At 37.9% G+C, this 17,165-nt stretch overlaps 1 protein-coding gene across 1 annotated transcript in view; it reads right to left on the bottom strand.

Annotated features, from left to right (window-relative positions):
• The window catches only part of PIP4P2 (phosphatidylinositol-4,5-bisphosphate 4-phosphatase 2), an 86,853-nt gene extending 73,832 nt beyond the window's left edge, over nucleotides 1–13,021 (bottom strand). The window contains exon 1 of the mRNA XM_059901797.1: nucleotides 12,842–13,021. Within this exon, the coding sequence (XP_059757780.1) occupies nucleotides 12,842–12,947 (106 nt within the window). The 5' untranslated portion in view covers nucleotides 12,948–13,021. The remainder of the gene's footprint in view (nucleotides 1–12,841) is intronic.
• Nucleotides 13,022–17,165: the final 4,144 nt, after the last annotated feature.

The following is a 17,165-nucleotide window of genomic DNA, read 5'->3' as shown; positions in this document are numbered from 1 at the left end:
TTTTCTATTTCTCATTAGGCAATATTTTTACCTCATTCTAGTGTATTTCATTTGTGGTACTAGTACTTCCTTCCAGTATTGGCAGTTAATAAGTTACATATTCTTCTCTCATTTTATCAACTACTGTGTTTATTTTTATTGAAAAAAATACAATTTTTTCTGACATGATTTATGTGAAATCATATTGTTTGTACATGCATGGCTCCATACTTAATTTTTTATTTACAATATTGCTTCCAAGAAAGCATGTGTTTCAAGAAAAATATAGAGATACTAATTTTTAGTGCAGAAAAAAATTGTTTCCAAGGCAAAAAATGTACCTCCCTAGAAATTTAGAAACTCCTCCTATAGCCAGAGGAGGTAACAGATTCCTACTCTGTCACTCTTCCTAGACAGCTCATTTTCACTCTTACAGACTTGCTTTTTCTATGAGCAAAACTTTGCATATAACTAGGTGTACACACTAAATGATAACTTGCAAGTTACAAGTATTCATGAATCATAGTTATAAAATATACTTAAGTATAACTGAACCCAAAATTTGTTTTAAGACATTTTAGATGAGAAAATATGAGGGGGGAAATTACCTCAGTATATGGGGAAGGGAAAAAGTTCAACTGGATTTGCAATGTTTTATTTGCTTCAATATATGAAACAGTATGGCATAATGTTAAGGTCTGATAGAATTAGATGATGATATATGAATGACTATATTATACTCAATATTTTTCTATCTTGAAATATTTCACTCATTTTTTTTTAAATGACCTAGGGATTAATAGATTATAGATAAAAGTCACCAGTTTAGTAATTTTAGAATTTGGGACATATTCACCATAAATCTAAGCAAAATCAGATACAATATATGGAGTGAACTGAGGCTCTTAGAAACAATATTTATTTTTTAAGCATATTTAGTGAATAAATCCCTTAAATTCTAGTGCTTAGATATTTCTACCCCATGGGTCAATTAAATTTTATTTTAAAATATAGCGATTAATTAAAAAAATCCAGAAGTTAATCCATTAAGAGGAGAGTTCCTCATTGTAGCCAGCAGGAAGTATAGTGATGGAGATCCTTCCTTTGCTATGTTTTGTTCTCATGTTCTTCTGTAAACCTGTAAAACCTTCACTCTCTAAGTGACTTCAAAATCACCATGATGGCATCCTTCTTTGTTTTCTCACTCATTCATTCATATGACGGATCCTTGTTGAGTACCTAGAAATATAAGATCAAGTGCAAGAGACTATGTAGGACTCACAGATAAAAGATACAAGAATCCTGTCTCCCTCCTTGCCTTCCTTGATAAGGTCATGTACACAAATAAGTATTAAAATATATAGTAGAAATGTTGAGAGATATTGCTTTGGGAACATATATCGTCCAGTAACAGAGATTAGAAAGGATTACATGGAAAGAAAGGACTTTGACAAATGGATAGAATTTGAATGTTTCAGTTTCCAAAATCCCTTTCCTACTTATCTACCCATAGGAATCAAAAAGTAAATCCTCATCTAGAGAAGACCAGAAGTGCCTAATAAATGATACTGGTATGAGGCAATGAGCATGGTCTTAGGAAAAAGCAGATACACATAGTGATACATTTCCCATATCCAAACAGGACTCTTCCTATTAAGATCTTGAAAAGTGGGAGTAATGGACCAAATCAAACACAATGAAATATAAGGTTCCACTGCAAGGATCTGTATAGAGATGTGGGGACATGGTCTAAAACATAGCATTTGTTACATTGTTCAGGGTCCTAGTCAAGGATAAACTCTACAAGGATCAATAACATAATGTGGCCAAAGTGCTTTCTGATACATTAAATTTTTATTAGTAACATATTTCCATGGCTCAAAAATCAATATTAATGTAAAAAAAATATATGCTTCGAATTGTTACTCCAATTTCTGTGCCAATCTACCATGCCTCACTTCAGAGACTTCCACTTAAATTATTATTTTTTTAATCCTTCCAGTGTTTCTTTAGCCTAGTACAGGTAATATATACCTGTAATATGTAATACACATATTCTCTTTTCTCCATCTTTCATACAAAAAAAGGGAATATGCCTTCCTCATTCTTCATCTTGCTTTTTTCACTTTATTTTATATCTTGGCAACCTTTCCACAATGGTACATAGAGTTTCCTCATTTCTTTTCCAGCTGCACAGTGTTCCAGTTTGTGGGTATATCACAGCTTATTGTGGTGGTTTTAAAATATGGCTGCAAATTCTTTGATACTCATCCCATTAGAATTGAAGTCTATGTTCCTTCACCTTACGTGCAGGTGGTTTATAACTGTTTTGACCAATAGAGCATGGCAGAAGTGACACCATATTTGACTTCCGAGACTAGGTCATAAAAGACCATATGGCTTTCACTTAGGTCACCTTGTGTTCAGGCATGTCTGATAGTTTTAATAATAACCTATGTCCTCATTAGGTACTGGCAATAAATATAAATACTACTTTTGTTGAGCAAGGCAAAGCATTCTATATAGAGAACCAGAATAGGATCCCTGAATTCTGTAAACTTGGAAAATGGTTTTCTTATAAATAACTTTGTATTAATTGGCAGAATCCATACAGCTCAGTAGAAATCAATGTTTATTTGGGAGATTCCCATGGCCTAAGATTAATAACAACTCAGGCGTCTGTGAAAGTCTTCTATTTAAATCTGCTTACTATACCTTCTATGTATTGCTGTTCCTCTGGATGGTGAATCTTAGCACTTTAATCTCTGAAACTTTAAAACTTCACATGTTCAAATGATGAACTATTAGAGGCTTTCTTGTATACTGGTTTTAAATCCATATTATTGATCTGCGAAGCTCAACTATCTCAACTTGACAAAGCATAGGAAGAAAAAATATTTTGCCATTGCCTTTAGAAATACATGCTTTGAATAGAATGCCCTGACTGGTCATGTGGCACATACAAATACTTCCTATGGAAGAAAAAAATATTGCATGCTAGTTGGTCTTCTGATGCTTAAAAGAGCCGTGTAACACTCCTTAATGTTCAATAATACTGTCTTGAAAATTTTCAAAAAGGTACTGGAAGAAATAGAAATTTAAGTAAAAAAGAGACATTGGAAGTAAAAGAATGAGGTAAAAAAAGATAATAATCATCTGTATTTTAAAGTCACAGATATATTCTCTTAGGTGTATCCAGATTCCTTACCAAGAACAACTGTGTTATGGAATATAAAAGCAAAAGGGAACACACCACACCACTCTTTCTCAGGTGGAAAACTGAGGCCCAGAGATGTAAAGTAGCTACTCTGAGGTCAACAGCTAGTAACTGGAAGAAAGAATTCAAGTGTCAGGTCCCCCAGGGCAAACTACACCTGGTGGCAGATCATTTCTGAGACTATACAGGGATTTAGTTATATAATGCTTGAGAAACTTACCTGAAGACCAGGAAGAGGAGGTACACTTTTCACTTCTTTTTCACATATTTATTTTCATTCTTACAAAGAAAAAGAAGTTCACTTTATAACAGCAACCAGGGAAAGGAAAAAAATCTAGAAAAGTGCCAAAGCAACACAAACTCTGATGCACTCCCTACTCAATCCACCAAAAAAAAGTATGGAAGTTCTCTTGAAAGAAGAATAGCAGACAGAATGTGTTCCCTTTTAAGAACTATTAAAGCGTTGTCATTCTCAGGTTATGCAATATCTCTTCATCCTCATAAAAATGAAACTCATAACAGCTGAGCATAAAGCTGTACTCAGGGTTGTCTGCTTTTCCCCAAAGTGGAAGGATTAGCATTTCCACTGATCAGCTCCCAGATAGTTGCTTACTGCCTTCAAATATAGTTATGAACATCCATCCTGCTAACTCTCCTCTCTAACATCTGAGCTATCTAGCTAACATCTGTATGCATCTGGCAAATCTTGCAAGATTTTTGCAGAATGCTCTGTCCTAGAAGTTTGACATTCCTGAAAAGAGTTTGAAGAATCCTTGGAAATAAATGAGAAGCCAAAAGCATCATCTCCCACTACAGTGAAGTATTATCATACATATAATAAATAATTGTTGAATGAAATGTACTCCTCGGGCCTGATCTCTCCCAGACTCCAGACTTGTACATCCAACTGCATACTGGACATTTCCAATTGAATGATGACTAAAGGTATTTCAAACTCCACTTGTCTGAAACAAAATATTTATTTCCACTGTCCTTCTCCTCACCACCCCCCCAACACACACCGAACTCCTTCTGTTTGCCCATTTTAGAAAAAAGTGCAATTTTTTACCTAGCTGTTTAGGTCATTTTTGAGATTTGTGATTCCTTTCTTTCCACTGATTCAATCCATCAGCAAGTCCTGCTGCTCTATGGATGAAATATGTCCTGAATCTAACCACATTTCACTGCTTCCATTACCCCTACCCTGGTTCAGAACAACATTACCTCTTGCCTATTCCACTGTAACAGCCTCCTGATTAGTTTCATGTCTTATTAGCCTCTTATCATTTTTCACCCAATAATTCATTCTCCAAACACCAACCAGGATGATCTACTTAAATGTAAAGCATTTAATATCTCGTGTCTCTCATCTGCTCCAAGCCCTTCATGGCCTCCCATTATCCTCCGCACACAATCCCATTTCTGATGATGGCCTACAAAGCTGCCATAAAACTTGTCACCTGCCATCTGCCTCTACAAGGATGAAGTACTAGCCACTGCAGTTGCTGACCTTCAACACACTCTGAAAGGAGTTCACGGCAGAGATCAGGAAGGAGGCACTGTGTTCTCCAGGAAAACCTGGCAGAACAGGTCTTCAGAGAGTTAGATGTTTTTCAGGAGAAGATATTACGAGCCCAATTTCTTGCATCTTCTCATATCTAGAAAAGCACTAAAATCATTAAAGGAGACATCTGCTCCTCATGACTAGCAGCAACCTTCTGCCAAAATGTGTGCTTGATTGCACATATACCCCTTTCACTAAAATCACATATATACTGACCTCCTACCTTACCTCTTTGGAACAGATCCTCAGAGGTATCTGAGGGGCTGTCTCCCAGCCTATATTTCTCATTTTGCCCCAAATAAAACTTAACTCATAACTCTCACATTGTACATTTTTTCAGTTGACAAAGCTCTCCTGAACTTCCTAGTCTAGTCCTCTAACTTCTTCTACCACACTCCCCTAAGTCACCACACTCTAAACAACTGTCCTCCTTGTTTTATAACAGCATGTTTTGTGCCTGTTGCTCCAGCTGCCTGACACACTCCTCCCCTAAATCTTCCAACAGCTGATTCCGACTCATTTTTTGCGTCTCTGAGCAATTATCATATCTGAGATATCTTTCCTGAACACACTACCTGAAATACTCCCCGCACCACCATTTACTCTATCCTCATGCCCTGATTTATTCTCTTCACTCTCTGGAGTTATAATCCTTACCAAATGTATCTCTCACTGAAATGTAAACTCCCTAGCATCTGGAACAGTATAACAGGTGCTCAAATATTTGAAATGATAACTGACTGAATAAAACATTTCTTGATTAATGTTTTAAAGATGTTTGGTAGAGTCAGGAGGAAATGTGGGCATTATAAAATAGAATAAAAGAATCATAGAGCTTGATGCCTGCTGAATAACAGAAAAGGATTATAATAGGAAATGGGCTTGCCATAATATTGGAAAATTGGAAGCAGATGTACTTCAGCAACGTTTGGGCTCTATTTTTCCTTCATAAGGATGTGGTCTCACTGAAGGAGACTTTGATTCATGAACCATTTGGTACAACAAGGATCTACTGTATAGCACAGGGAACTATATTCAATATCTTGTAATAAACTATAATGGAGAAGAATCTTAAAAAGACTATATATATATATATATATATATATATATATATATATATATATATATATATAGTATAACTGAATCACTTGGCTGTACACCTGAAACAACATTGTAAATCATTTGTACTTCAGTAAAAAACAAAAAAAAAGAACCATTTTGAAAAAAAACTCCCTTAAATGGAGCATCAGCTTTAGCACACAGCACAATATCAAGTTTCCCTACTTTCTCAGTATCACAACAGGTCCACACCTATACTGGGACCTTCACGGAGCTTCAGGTAGCTGCTGTCAAATATGCTGCATCTATTTCCACTCATTGTGACAAACAGGTTTCTAGTGGGTTTCAGAAACCTTGGCAAATATTGATAAAATGAGAATTTAATTTAATCTTACAGTTGGTTGTGCATATAGTGTGGGTCTCTGGGTCTACATCATCTCTTCCTGCCGGTCCACAGCCAACCTTAAACTCTGCAAGGATGCAAGGAGGTTCCGAAATTTAAAAGACTGCCCAAATAGATTCAAGGACTCTAACTCAGTGCAATGGACTGAATGTTGTGTCCCCTCAAAATTCATATGTTGAATCCTAAACCCCCAATGTGATGGTATTAGGAGGTGGGATCTTTGGGAGGTAATTAGGTCATGAGAGTGGAGACCTCATGAATGAGACTAGTGCTCTTATGAAAAGAACCCAAAAGAGTTCTCTTGCCCTCCTTCTGTCACATGAGGATACAAGGAGAGGTTGGGGGTCTGCAACCCACGAGTTCTCACTAGACACCAAATCTGCTGGCACCTCCATCCTGGACGTCCCAGACTCCAGAACTGTGAGAAATAAATGTTTGCTGTTTAAGCCACCCAGTCCATGGTATTCTGTTATAACAGTCTGAACCAAGACACTCTAGTGCCTAGTAAAACTCTAGTCTAGTGTAGAACATAGTTCCAAGTGAAATAAAACTTTGCCTCACTTTAAAGTAAGGCACCATTTTTAACTTTAGATTTCTTCAGGTAGAGGATCACTAAAAATATACTTTATTTATTGTACAATTTCTAAGTAAGAAGTATAAAAGTTCATATTAAATAACTTATCTCTCACACCAGGAGTCAACTTATTTTCTAGTCACTGAAAACATTTCCTCAAGCAACTTCGAATGTACACACTTTTTAAAGTGAAACAAGGTAAAAAGAAAATGGCAATGCCTTCTAAAATGCAATTATGTTTCATACGAAATCTAAGCATGTTTCAGAATAAAGGAATATTAACCTCCTCATTGAAGTTAAGTTGCTTTGAGGTAATTTTACAATTAAAATAAATGCACACTAGAGTATTACATTAGATGGAAATGAACAGTTCTTCAATTCTTTAAAAAGGATTTGAATATAAACATATCTTTCTTTTTGAATTTTTGAATTTTATTTTATTTATTGTTTTATACAGCAGGTTCTTATTAGTTATCCACTTTATACATATTAGGGTATATATGTCAATCCCAATCTCCCAATTTATCACACCACTACCCCCACCCCCACCCCCCTGCCACTTCTAAACAAACTCTCACTAAGGTCACTAATAACCTCCATGGCACTAAGTTCAAATGACATTTTTTTAGACCTTATCTATTTGCTCTTTCTTGTAGCTTTTGACATGTTTGACCACCCCTTACTCGAAGTGTTTTCTTCCCCTTGATTCTGTGATATTACAGTCCCCTGGCTTTCATCCTACTTCACTGGAAGACACTTATCAGCCTTTTTGCAGGCTCTTCTTAATCTGCTCATTAAATTTGGGAGTTTCTCAAAGCTTTGTCCTAGGCTCTCTCCTCCTTTTATGTTATTCTTTCTCCCTGAGTGGTCTCATATAAAGCTTCCCAAACTTTTTCACATTTTGGTACACAGAGAAAACAACAATATTTGTATAGCTACTCAGAGCTGGAGGCCACTGGACTAAAGGCTTCTGCTACTCCAAGGACTGAGGATAATCCATATCTTAACACATGTATGTTCTATCTCGTTACATTCCATGGCACACTGGTGGGGCTTTGGGAAACTCTAAATCAAGATCCATGTATTTGGCTATCACCAATATGTAAATAACACAATTTTATATTTCCAGCCCAGATCTCATTTCTTAGCCCTACACCTGTAAATCCAATTGCTTATCTGACATCGCTTCTTGGATATTTGAAAGCACCTTAAATGTATCATGTCTAAAACTAAGCTCATGATCTGTATTCTTCAAAACCTGGTCTTCTTCTGGTGTTTTGCCTCAGTGTAGGCAATCACACCAAGTTGTAGAAGCCAGAATTCTAGGAAATATCCTTGCCACCTCCCTCTCATTCCTACATTCAATCTATCATCAACCCCTCTTCAGTAATTCCTAACATCTACTTATCTCTCCACTTCTACCACCACCTGAGTCCAAGTTATCATCACAGTTTATCAGATTTGTCCAAATCATTAGAGTAGCCACTCAAAGTCATCTATCCTCATCTACTCTGGCCCTTCTCTAATTCATTCTCTGATACATAGATAGAGTAATTAAAAAATAATAAAAGATCTAACCAGATCATCCCTTTGCTTAAGGCAAAATTTTTCAACATGACCAATCATCCCTGCATGTACTGATTAATACTTATTGTTCTGGTCATCTGTTGCTGCAGAACAAATCACCCAAAAACTTAGGGCTTAAAACAACAATTTCATATTAGCTTTCATGATTCTGTAGATTGTTCAGACTCAGTTGGGATGTTAATCACCTAGAATCTGTCATGCAGGTGCAGTAAGAATTTGACTTGGCTTGGAGTCATCTGAAGGCTCAAATGGGCATCCAAGATGGTTTCTTCACTCACATGTCTGAGGGCTGGTCAGGCATCCCTCTCTCCATATAGCCTCTGCAGGTGGCTAGTTAAGGGTTCCTCAAAGCATGGCAGTCTCAGGATGTTCAAATTCTTACATAAGTTACTTTCCTCAGAGTGTACTTTATAAGAGACCAAGGCAAAAGCTGCAAGACCTCTTGTGACCTAGTCTCCAAAGTCATTCAGCTCTCTAGTACCTTATTCTATAGGCCAAAATCAATCACAATGTCAGCCCAGATTCAAGGAGAAGAATTATCTAAGGACTTGAATATCAAAAAGCATAGTTCTAAGGAGAGTCTCTGGAGAATATGAACCACACCAACCTCTCCACTCCCATTTTGCAGCACATTCCCTATTGCTGTTTCTACGTTCACCACACTGGCCTTCTTTCAGTTCCTAGTACTTACCATACTCTATCCTGCTAAAGGCTTTTGCACATACTTTTTTTTTGCTTAGAGTGTTCTAATCTCCTCCTTGCCAAGTTAACTACTGCTCAGCTTTCAGACCTAAATCAAGTCTCAGGAAAGCCTTTCCTGACCAGGTTAAATCTTTTCATTATATACTCTCACAGCACTGGATATATTTATAGCATTGTCCTCATCCCCACTGCACTTTTGTATTTGTTTGAATGATTATGTAATTTATGTCTCAATATCCCCCACTAGACTGGAAGAGGAGCCATGTCTGTTTTTCCCTTCTTACCACAGAGCTTGGCTAGTACTCCAATATTTATTTGCTGAATGAATAACAGAAACAAACTAAGCAAATGAAACTATCTCTGTATAACAAAGTACTCTTTTCCCTATAGAATTATAGTGAAGTAGATAATCACATTCCCATATTCAATACATAATTAGACAACCCAAATATAAACCATTTTTCACAGATGATGTCTCATAAATTTAGAGGTCATATTCATTTGCCACATCTTACCTATAAAATTAGCAGGTGTATAAAGAAAGCAAACAAATATAGCCAAATTGTATGTTTTGTGGTGTTTTTTCCAACCTCCTTTCAAATGAGCCTAAAACTCTCTTTGATTTTAATTTCTATGATTTCACAAAAGCTGACAAATATACCAAATGGGGCACTGTAATCACAGGAGAGGTGATGTCCTCCTACTCTATGCAGGAATCCAATACTGACAGCAAAGACCACTAGAAGCATTCCACTTAGAAACCCAGGAGGATTTGTTACACAAATGAAACCAGATGCAAAATACTAACTGCTCCCCCACTACATTATCGATAACTTGTCTGTAAATAAACACTCCATCAACTTTCAATTTGAAATGGAATATTTCATCTTGGGGTGGGATCTCACATTCCTGTTCTTAGAAGGTTACACAAATAGCGAAGGGTTGAATTGGAGAAAATAGTCACTAGTTATAGCTATTAACCACTTCTACGAAAATTTTTTAATGTCTGGGTAATTATAGATGGTAATTATCATAAACCAAAGTTCTTTACCAAAAAGTACATTCTATTTCTGGTCTTTTGAATCCCAAGCTTCAACTCTACTGTTGTCAACTCCTGAAAATATTTGGTCTAGTGACAGACTGTTTCTTACAATCTGAAATGATTCAACCATGTCTTTACTTATTCTTTCTCCTCATGTTCCATGAGGGCATGGATTTGGTTACTCTTGTTTACCTAGAGCAGTCTCTGGCACGTTGTCCCGCCCTATGAATTACTGAATGAGTAATTAGCACTGTTCTTCTAGAATCAGATCTTGTGTATTTACTCAAAATAGTTATCAAGATTCTTATTTGTTATTTATTAAGAAAAGATATTTTGTCAAAAATGCAAAAAAAAAATGCTTTTTACTTCTCATTTATGCGTCTTGCTTCCTAGGTATTATGCCGTATGAAATTAGTGTTTCTAATTATCTAACCTGTCTCATTCACCAGTTAAGAAAAAAAAAAAAAATTCTACAGTAGGCAGAAAGAGCTTTTTGCTAAAAAATTGTTACAAACAAGACAACAGGCCCAAAATGGAGTCACTTATGCCTCTCTCAAAAATGGACTCAACCCATTCAATCAGGAATCTCCTGATCAGCACTAGTGAGGTCATCTGTCTGATAGGCCCCTGCCATCCCCTAAAGAAAAGTGACCTTGCCACAACCAATCCACATTTTGCTAGTATAACTTCCTTGTCCCACTCCCTTCTGCCTATATGAGTCTTTAATTTTGTACAGTTCCTTAGAGCTCCTTTTTATCTGCTGGCGGGATTCTGCCTGATTCATGAATCACTAAATAAAGCCAATAAGATCTTTAAAATGTACTCAGTTGAATTTTGTTTTATAACACATTGAATTTCTTTGGTTGTTAAAAGTTTTCTGGAATGAAACTTCTTTTTCTTAGTGGCTGAGCTGAAACTTGTACCATATTTTGTGCTTTGAGAAGTCTTATCAGAACAACAACTATTTGGCAAATGATAAAGAAGTCTACAAGCAGGTACGTGAGTATGACCATTTTTGTGGGACAATTTAGCCACTCTCGGACTAAAAATAAAAAACATAGATGCAAGATAGAGAGCATGAAAATCTGTTATGGGACAGTTTCTTAAATCTAAATTCTGTCTCTCAATAAATCATCGAATATTTTGTCTTAAAAGGGTGAATTGATGAAATTGAAACAGTCATTAATAAGTGTTTAAACCTGTTGTAGACCATACAGTTTAGATAACAGTAAACACATTACCATCAAATTTGCCTTTTAAGGAAATTCCCCCAAGAGGTGTCCTCTGACACGTGTTTAATGCTGACCAACAAACATGACTTGTGGGTTTTCTATGGGTGAGTATCTGTACCATTTTGCACCTTATTTCTCAACTCATTAAACACACTAAATTATTCACTGCTAAACATCCTTTTCGTTTGTCCTGCTTCTTGTTAAGTGTGGATTAAGATCTAGATTATTGCTTTTCAAGTTATAAAGTATTAAATGGAAATTTTAAATGCTTGACAATTTCGACCTGCTCTACAGCTGCTCCAATTCCAGACTTGAATGTAGAAAAAGTTGTGTTACAGGAAACAGGATCCACCCACATTTTCAAAGGCATTAATGTTTGCCTCCTTGGGTTTTTAAATGTCTCAAATTCAGCCAAAAAGGAGAGATGCACTTAACCTACATTTGCAAGTGCCATATTTGACCAATCTTTTCACTACTCTAAGTGGTTTTTTAAAGTCTTGCCTTCCATTTTCTGTAACTACTGACTCCGCCTTATTTCTACTATAGGAATCAACTAAAAGGCTTAGAACAAGGATAGATCTTGGAATAAATTGAATAGTTTGGTAAATAGATTTCCCCCTTCTTTCTTCAGACCCCATTGCCATCAAATCTTTCTTGACTCCATCTTACGAAGAGAAATAAATAGAAATATTTATTTTATTAACTTGGGTTACTTTTAAAAGTCAATTTCAATCTCACTCAGATATGCATCAAAAATATTCCATCTTCTCTTCTATTCCTCTTCATTTACCACTAAAACTAACACATACTCCTTACAAGTAGAAGCAATAAGGAAGGGCAGAGATTTCAGACATGTTAGGAATATTGATTAACTCTTCTCCTTTTGCTAAGGCAATTCCCTGATTGAACAGACCACTGGTGGGTGAATGGTAGGAAATGCATATTTTTCAAGCTAAGCCCTTTCAAGGACAGATGCCAAGGTGAGCAGTACTCCTGGTTTCTCAGCAACCTGAAAGAATTTGTGAATGACTGTGAAAGATTTGCACCACCATCCAGCTGCACTTAGGAGCTGCTCTAAAACAGCAAAGCCCAACCTGGGCAATTCATGTCACATCCTGTACCCCTGGGTCAGAAGTGGTGAAATACACACACACACACACATACACACACACACACACACACACACCCCAACAGCAGTGGATAAGACAGGGTGCACACACACACACACACACACACACACATCCCATACCCGTGGGTAAGAAGGGGCGAAATACACACACACGCACACACTCACACACCTCACACTACACCACGAGAAAGCCCTGCGGTGAAGCTCTCAGGCAGGCAGGCTCTGCTTCAGAAGGCACAGTCAGCATCCCTCTCTCCCAGCCCAAGTGAGAGGCTGGCCTCCGCCTCAGAACTCCCTGGTCTTTACATCCTAGGCTTTTTCGTACAAAGTAGAAAGATCTATGCTGGCCTTACCTCTGGGGCTGCTTTCTTGTAAGTATGGTGGGGCCGTGGGAGTGACATTTCCAGAAGGGGATGCGGAGAGCAGAGGCGAGCGTTCGTCCACCCCATCAGCAGCCATGACTGCAGCAGTGGCGCCGGGGCCGGGGTGGAGGCTGAGTCTGGGGTTGCGGCTCCGGTTGGAGGCGCTGTTAGTGCTACTGCCGCTGCAGCCGCCTCCGGGAGGACCCGGGATGTGTCACAAGGTAGGAGGCGGGCAGGGAGGGGGGATGCGGGATCGAGAGGCGGGGAAGGGAAGCGCGCTGGGAAGCACGCCTAGGGGAGGGGAGCGGATAAAGAAAAAAAAAAGAAAGGGCCCGGGAGAGCTGGGGGAGGGGAGAATGGGAGGAGCAGGAGCCCTGGGAACGTAGTAGGGCTGACTAGGAAACGCTGGGAAGGGAAGGTGCCAAGTAACCGAAAGCAGAGAAGAGGTAAGTGGGAGGGAGGGGTTACAACTCTTTCTTCTTTGTACTTCACGTTTCCTTAACTGAGGAAAAAGAAGAGTAAAGAGCAGCCTGAAAGGGGGCAAAAGGCCTGTGGCTTGATTACAGGAAAACTACACAGATCACAAATCCAAGTTTAACTCCTCAAGGGAGGAAGAGGAGTTCTTTGCTGTCAAACTTTGCAGCAATTATATAAAGAAAACTTATCCCTAGGGTTATCAATTCCTTCTCGAGGGCTGCTGCTTTTGTTAGGAAATCATTTTTCAACATCTGTTGTCTAAGAGGAAGTAGATTTTTGTATGAGCAGTGCCATTTCCTGCTTTTCCTTGTTAATTTTTAAATATCTGTTTGGCACTCTAGTAACTGTACCTTATTGAAACTATGCATAGTGTGTTGGTTTTTACAAGTTTAATTTAACAAAATAGGTTGTCATTTTAGTTTTGTTTTTGTACTGTATTGTCCCTGACACATATATGATAATAAAGTTATGAATAATGTAAGGCAAATAACTATTTTCTTTAGCTGATGTCTTAAAATAATCATTCACATGTAAAACAGTATTAAAAACAAGCTAAGCACAGATCTCATCTTGCTTTTTGTGTTTATTTTTTTCCTTTCTTTTTTTGGTGGCTTGCTAGAGTGGTTTTAAAATCAAAGTTTTGAACATGCCCAAATAAAAAAATGCAATGGGAAAATAGTCATGGTCTCAAACCGATCATTTTTCTGCAACAGTTCTTTGAGTCATTCATCACATATTATCATGTGATTACTGGTCTACACATATGAATAGAGGATGGTCTTGGTCTTCAAGATGTCTGTCAGATAGCACAGTCAAAAACAAACCAAAAATGAGGCTGGTATTCTTTAAAGGGGCTGGAGATTTAAAGGGGCATGAGTGAAAGCAAACTGTAGACATTTGAAACTACCTCTTATATTACATGCCCTCTGAAGATACTATTTATTCTGAAAGTTCCATTTAGGCACCAGCTGGAAATCCTAAGGGAAAATCAAAGAATAATGTTTTCTATGATGCAGCATCCTTTGTGGATCAGTAGTATCAGGAGACAACACAATATAAGGATTCCCAGGGACTTCCCTAGTGGTTCAGTGGTTAAGACTCCACACTCCCATGCAGGGGGCCCAGGTTTGATCCCTGGTCGGGGAACTAAGACCTCACGTTTGGCAACTAAGCCCATGCGCAGCAACTACTGAGCATGCGTGCGTTCTAGACCCCCCACACTCCGCAACTAGAGAAGCCGGCACACCACAACAAAGAGCCCTTGCCCCGCCACAAAGACCCAGTGAAGACAAAAATAAATAAATAAATAGGATTCCCATAGGATATAATCCAAGGGCATTTATAGGTCTCTAGGAACTTGGAATGTGAGGGGTAAAGATGTAGCACTCCCTGCAAAAGTGAACAATTTACAAAAGAAACAACAGTGTCTTTACAGTTGCAGCCTAGAAGCTATTGAGATAAAGAAACTTTTAAAAAGAATCAACAAAATCCTATTTCTATACAGTTAGCTCTCCGTATACATGGGTTTCCGCATCCACAGATTCAACCACAGGTGAAAATTTTTTGCAAGAAACAATTTCAGAAAGTTGCAAAAAGCAAAACGTAAATTTGCCATGCTCAGGCAATTATTTACATATCATTTACATTGTATTAAGTATTATAAGTAATCTAGAGATGATTTAAAGTATACAGGAAGATATGCATAGGTCATATGCAATACTGTGTAATACTACGCTATTTTATGGAAGGGCATCCAAAGATTTTGGTATCTGTTGGGGGTGGCAGGGAGATGGTGGTCTGGAACCAATCCCCCATGGATACAGAAAGACAAGGGGCGACTTTAGTGTCCTATCCTGTCACCTATCACACTTTATTGTAGCAGTGTATTTACATTTCCATTACCCACCCACCTTTTATCCCCAACTGACTTTATGAGGTCAGAAGCCAAATCTATCTCATTCACTATTATATCTCCAGTATCTGACACAATGCATGGCACATTAATAAGCACTTGATAAATGTTTGCCAAATAAATAACAAATGAGTATATGAACAAATCCTACACAGTCCCAGAATCTTACTAAAACAAATTGTTAACGGGAAAAAAGTTAAGAGCATTTCTTGACTGTTTGATGAAGATGAGAGTTTTGCCACCTATTTTATTGTTCCATTTTATCTTTACAGCTAGACTTTCTTTATTGCCCAGGTAATAATGGTATAAAGGTTTTTTGGTTTTTTTTTTTCATTCTTTACTTCTTTATATGACTTCTCTATTAATTTCAGAATTCAATTGAGGGTGATACAGTTAATGGGTATATTGAGATTATATTTGCAACAATGCCAAATTTCACAAAAAGTAAAAAAACTTTTATTAGAAGAGTATCACTTCATTCTAGTTTAAAGATAATTCTATAGTTTATGGTTACTCAGTAAATGTTAAATAATACTGATCAATCTAAGGCATTTTATGATTATGATACTTTGCCATCACTATTCATTTTCACTTTTGGAATAATTGTATGGTTAAACAGATAATGTATGAACTAGTAAGAGATATATTTTACTACTTACTTAAGTGCTTAAGCTACAGTTCCAGTTATCTACTACTAAGTAACAAATTATATCAAAACCCAGTGGCTTAAAATAATGTGATTTGTTATTTTTCATGATTCTGTTGGTTGACTGAGTAGACATTCTGTTGGTCTTGCCTAGCCTTACTTAGGCAGCTGCATTCAGCTAGCAGGTTGGCTGGGGGCTGGGCTCAGCTGATGAGACAGCTGGGATGGCCATGAGTCTCTCTCCATATAGTCATTCAAACAAGGCTTCTTCACGTGCTTAGTAGTCTCAGAGCAGTGTTCTAAGAGGGCAATTGTGGAAGCTATGGAGCCTCTTAAGATCTAGGCTCTGGACCTCAAATAATGTTACTTTCACCATATTCTTCCACCTCCTTCAGCCTGCCTCTTGCCCAAAGAAAGCTGGAGGCCCAGAGATCTCTTTTCATGGTCAAATGTAGTCACAAGGCCAGTGGAGGAATAGATTTCATATCTTCATGGATGCAGTGACAATGTCACAGTGCAAAGGGCTGTGGAACACAGGAAGGCATGATTCATTGCAGGCCATTATATAGCAAGCTACCATACTCTATCCTCTGGCCACAATGGTTCATGTCCCTCTCACAGGCAAACTACATTTGCCCATTCCTAAGACCCCAAAGTCTCATTTAATCACCAAAGTCATCTTTGTATATCTTGTCACCTAAATCAAGTCCAGGTGCAGACAAAGTTCCTTGGGTATGATTCCATAGGTTCAGCTCCTTGGGTACATCACCTGTTGATTCAGAGAGCTGTGAACTAAAAAGACAAATTATGTGACTTCCTCATCTCCCCCTGCCCCAGCCTCCAACATTTAACAGTGAAACACGAACAGCATAACAGCAATAAACACTCCAATTTCATAAGGTGAGGGGAGGGAGCTGATGTGCATTTAGAATGGAAAGAACATAGTGTACACTGAACCACAGAATTCTGAAATCCAGTTGAGCATATGTCACTAGCACCCTTGACACTAGAGCCAGGGAACGCTCCTTTATTAGGGCATAGTTCTGCTCTTAGTGTTACTGGGTTTCCTCATCTATTGCTGTCCTTGGCTCTCTGCCCTGCCACTGAGTCCTTTCTTTTCTATAACGTACAACTCCTGTTTGTAGCTGAGTAGCTTTCCCAGTCTGCCTCCTGCCCAAACAAAGTTGGAGGCCCAGAGGCCTTTTTAAAATTTTGAACTGTCTCTGTTCCTTTTAATCCAAGTTAATACAATTCCCTTAAAAACTTTGCAGGCTTCTTAT

Source organism: Balaenoptera ricei, chromosome 17 (assembly GCF_028023285.1).
Source record: "Balaenoptera ricei isolate mBalRic1 chromosome 17, mBalRic1.hap2, whole genome shotgun sequence".
NCBI lineage: Eukaryota > Metazoa > Chordata > Mammalia > Artiodactyla > Balaenopteridae > Balaenoptera > Balaenoptera ricei.
The sequence above is the reverse complement of the archived record's forward strand: the minus strand, read 5'-3'. Positions and strand labels throughout refer to the sequence as shown.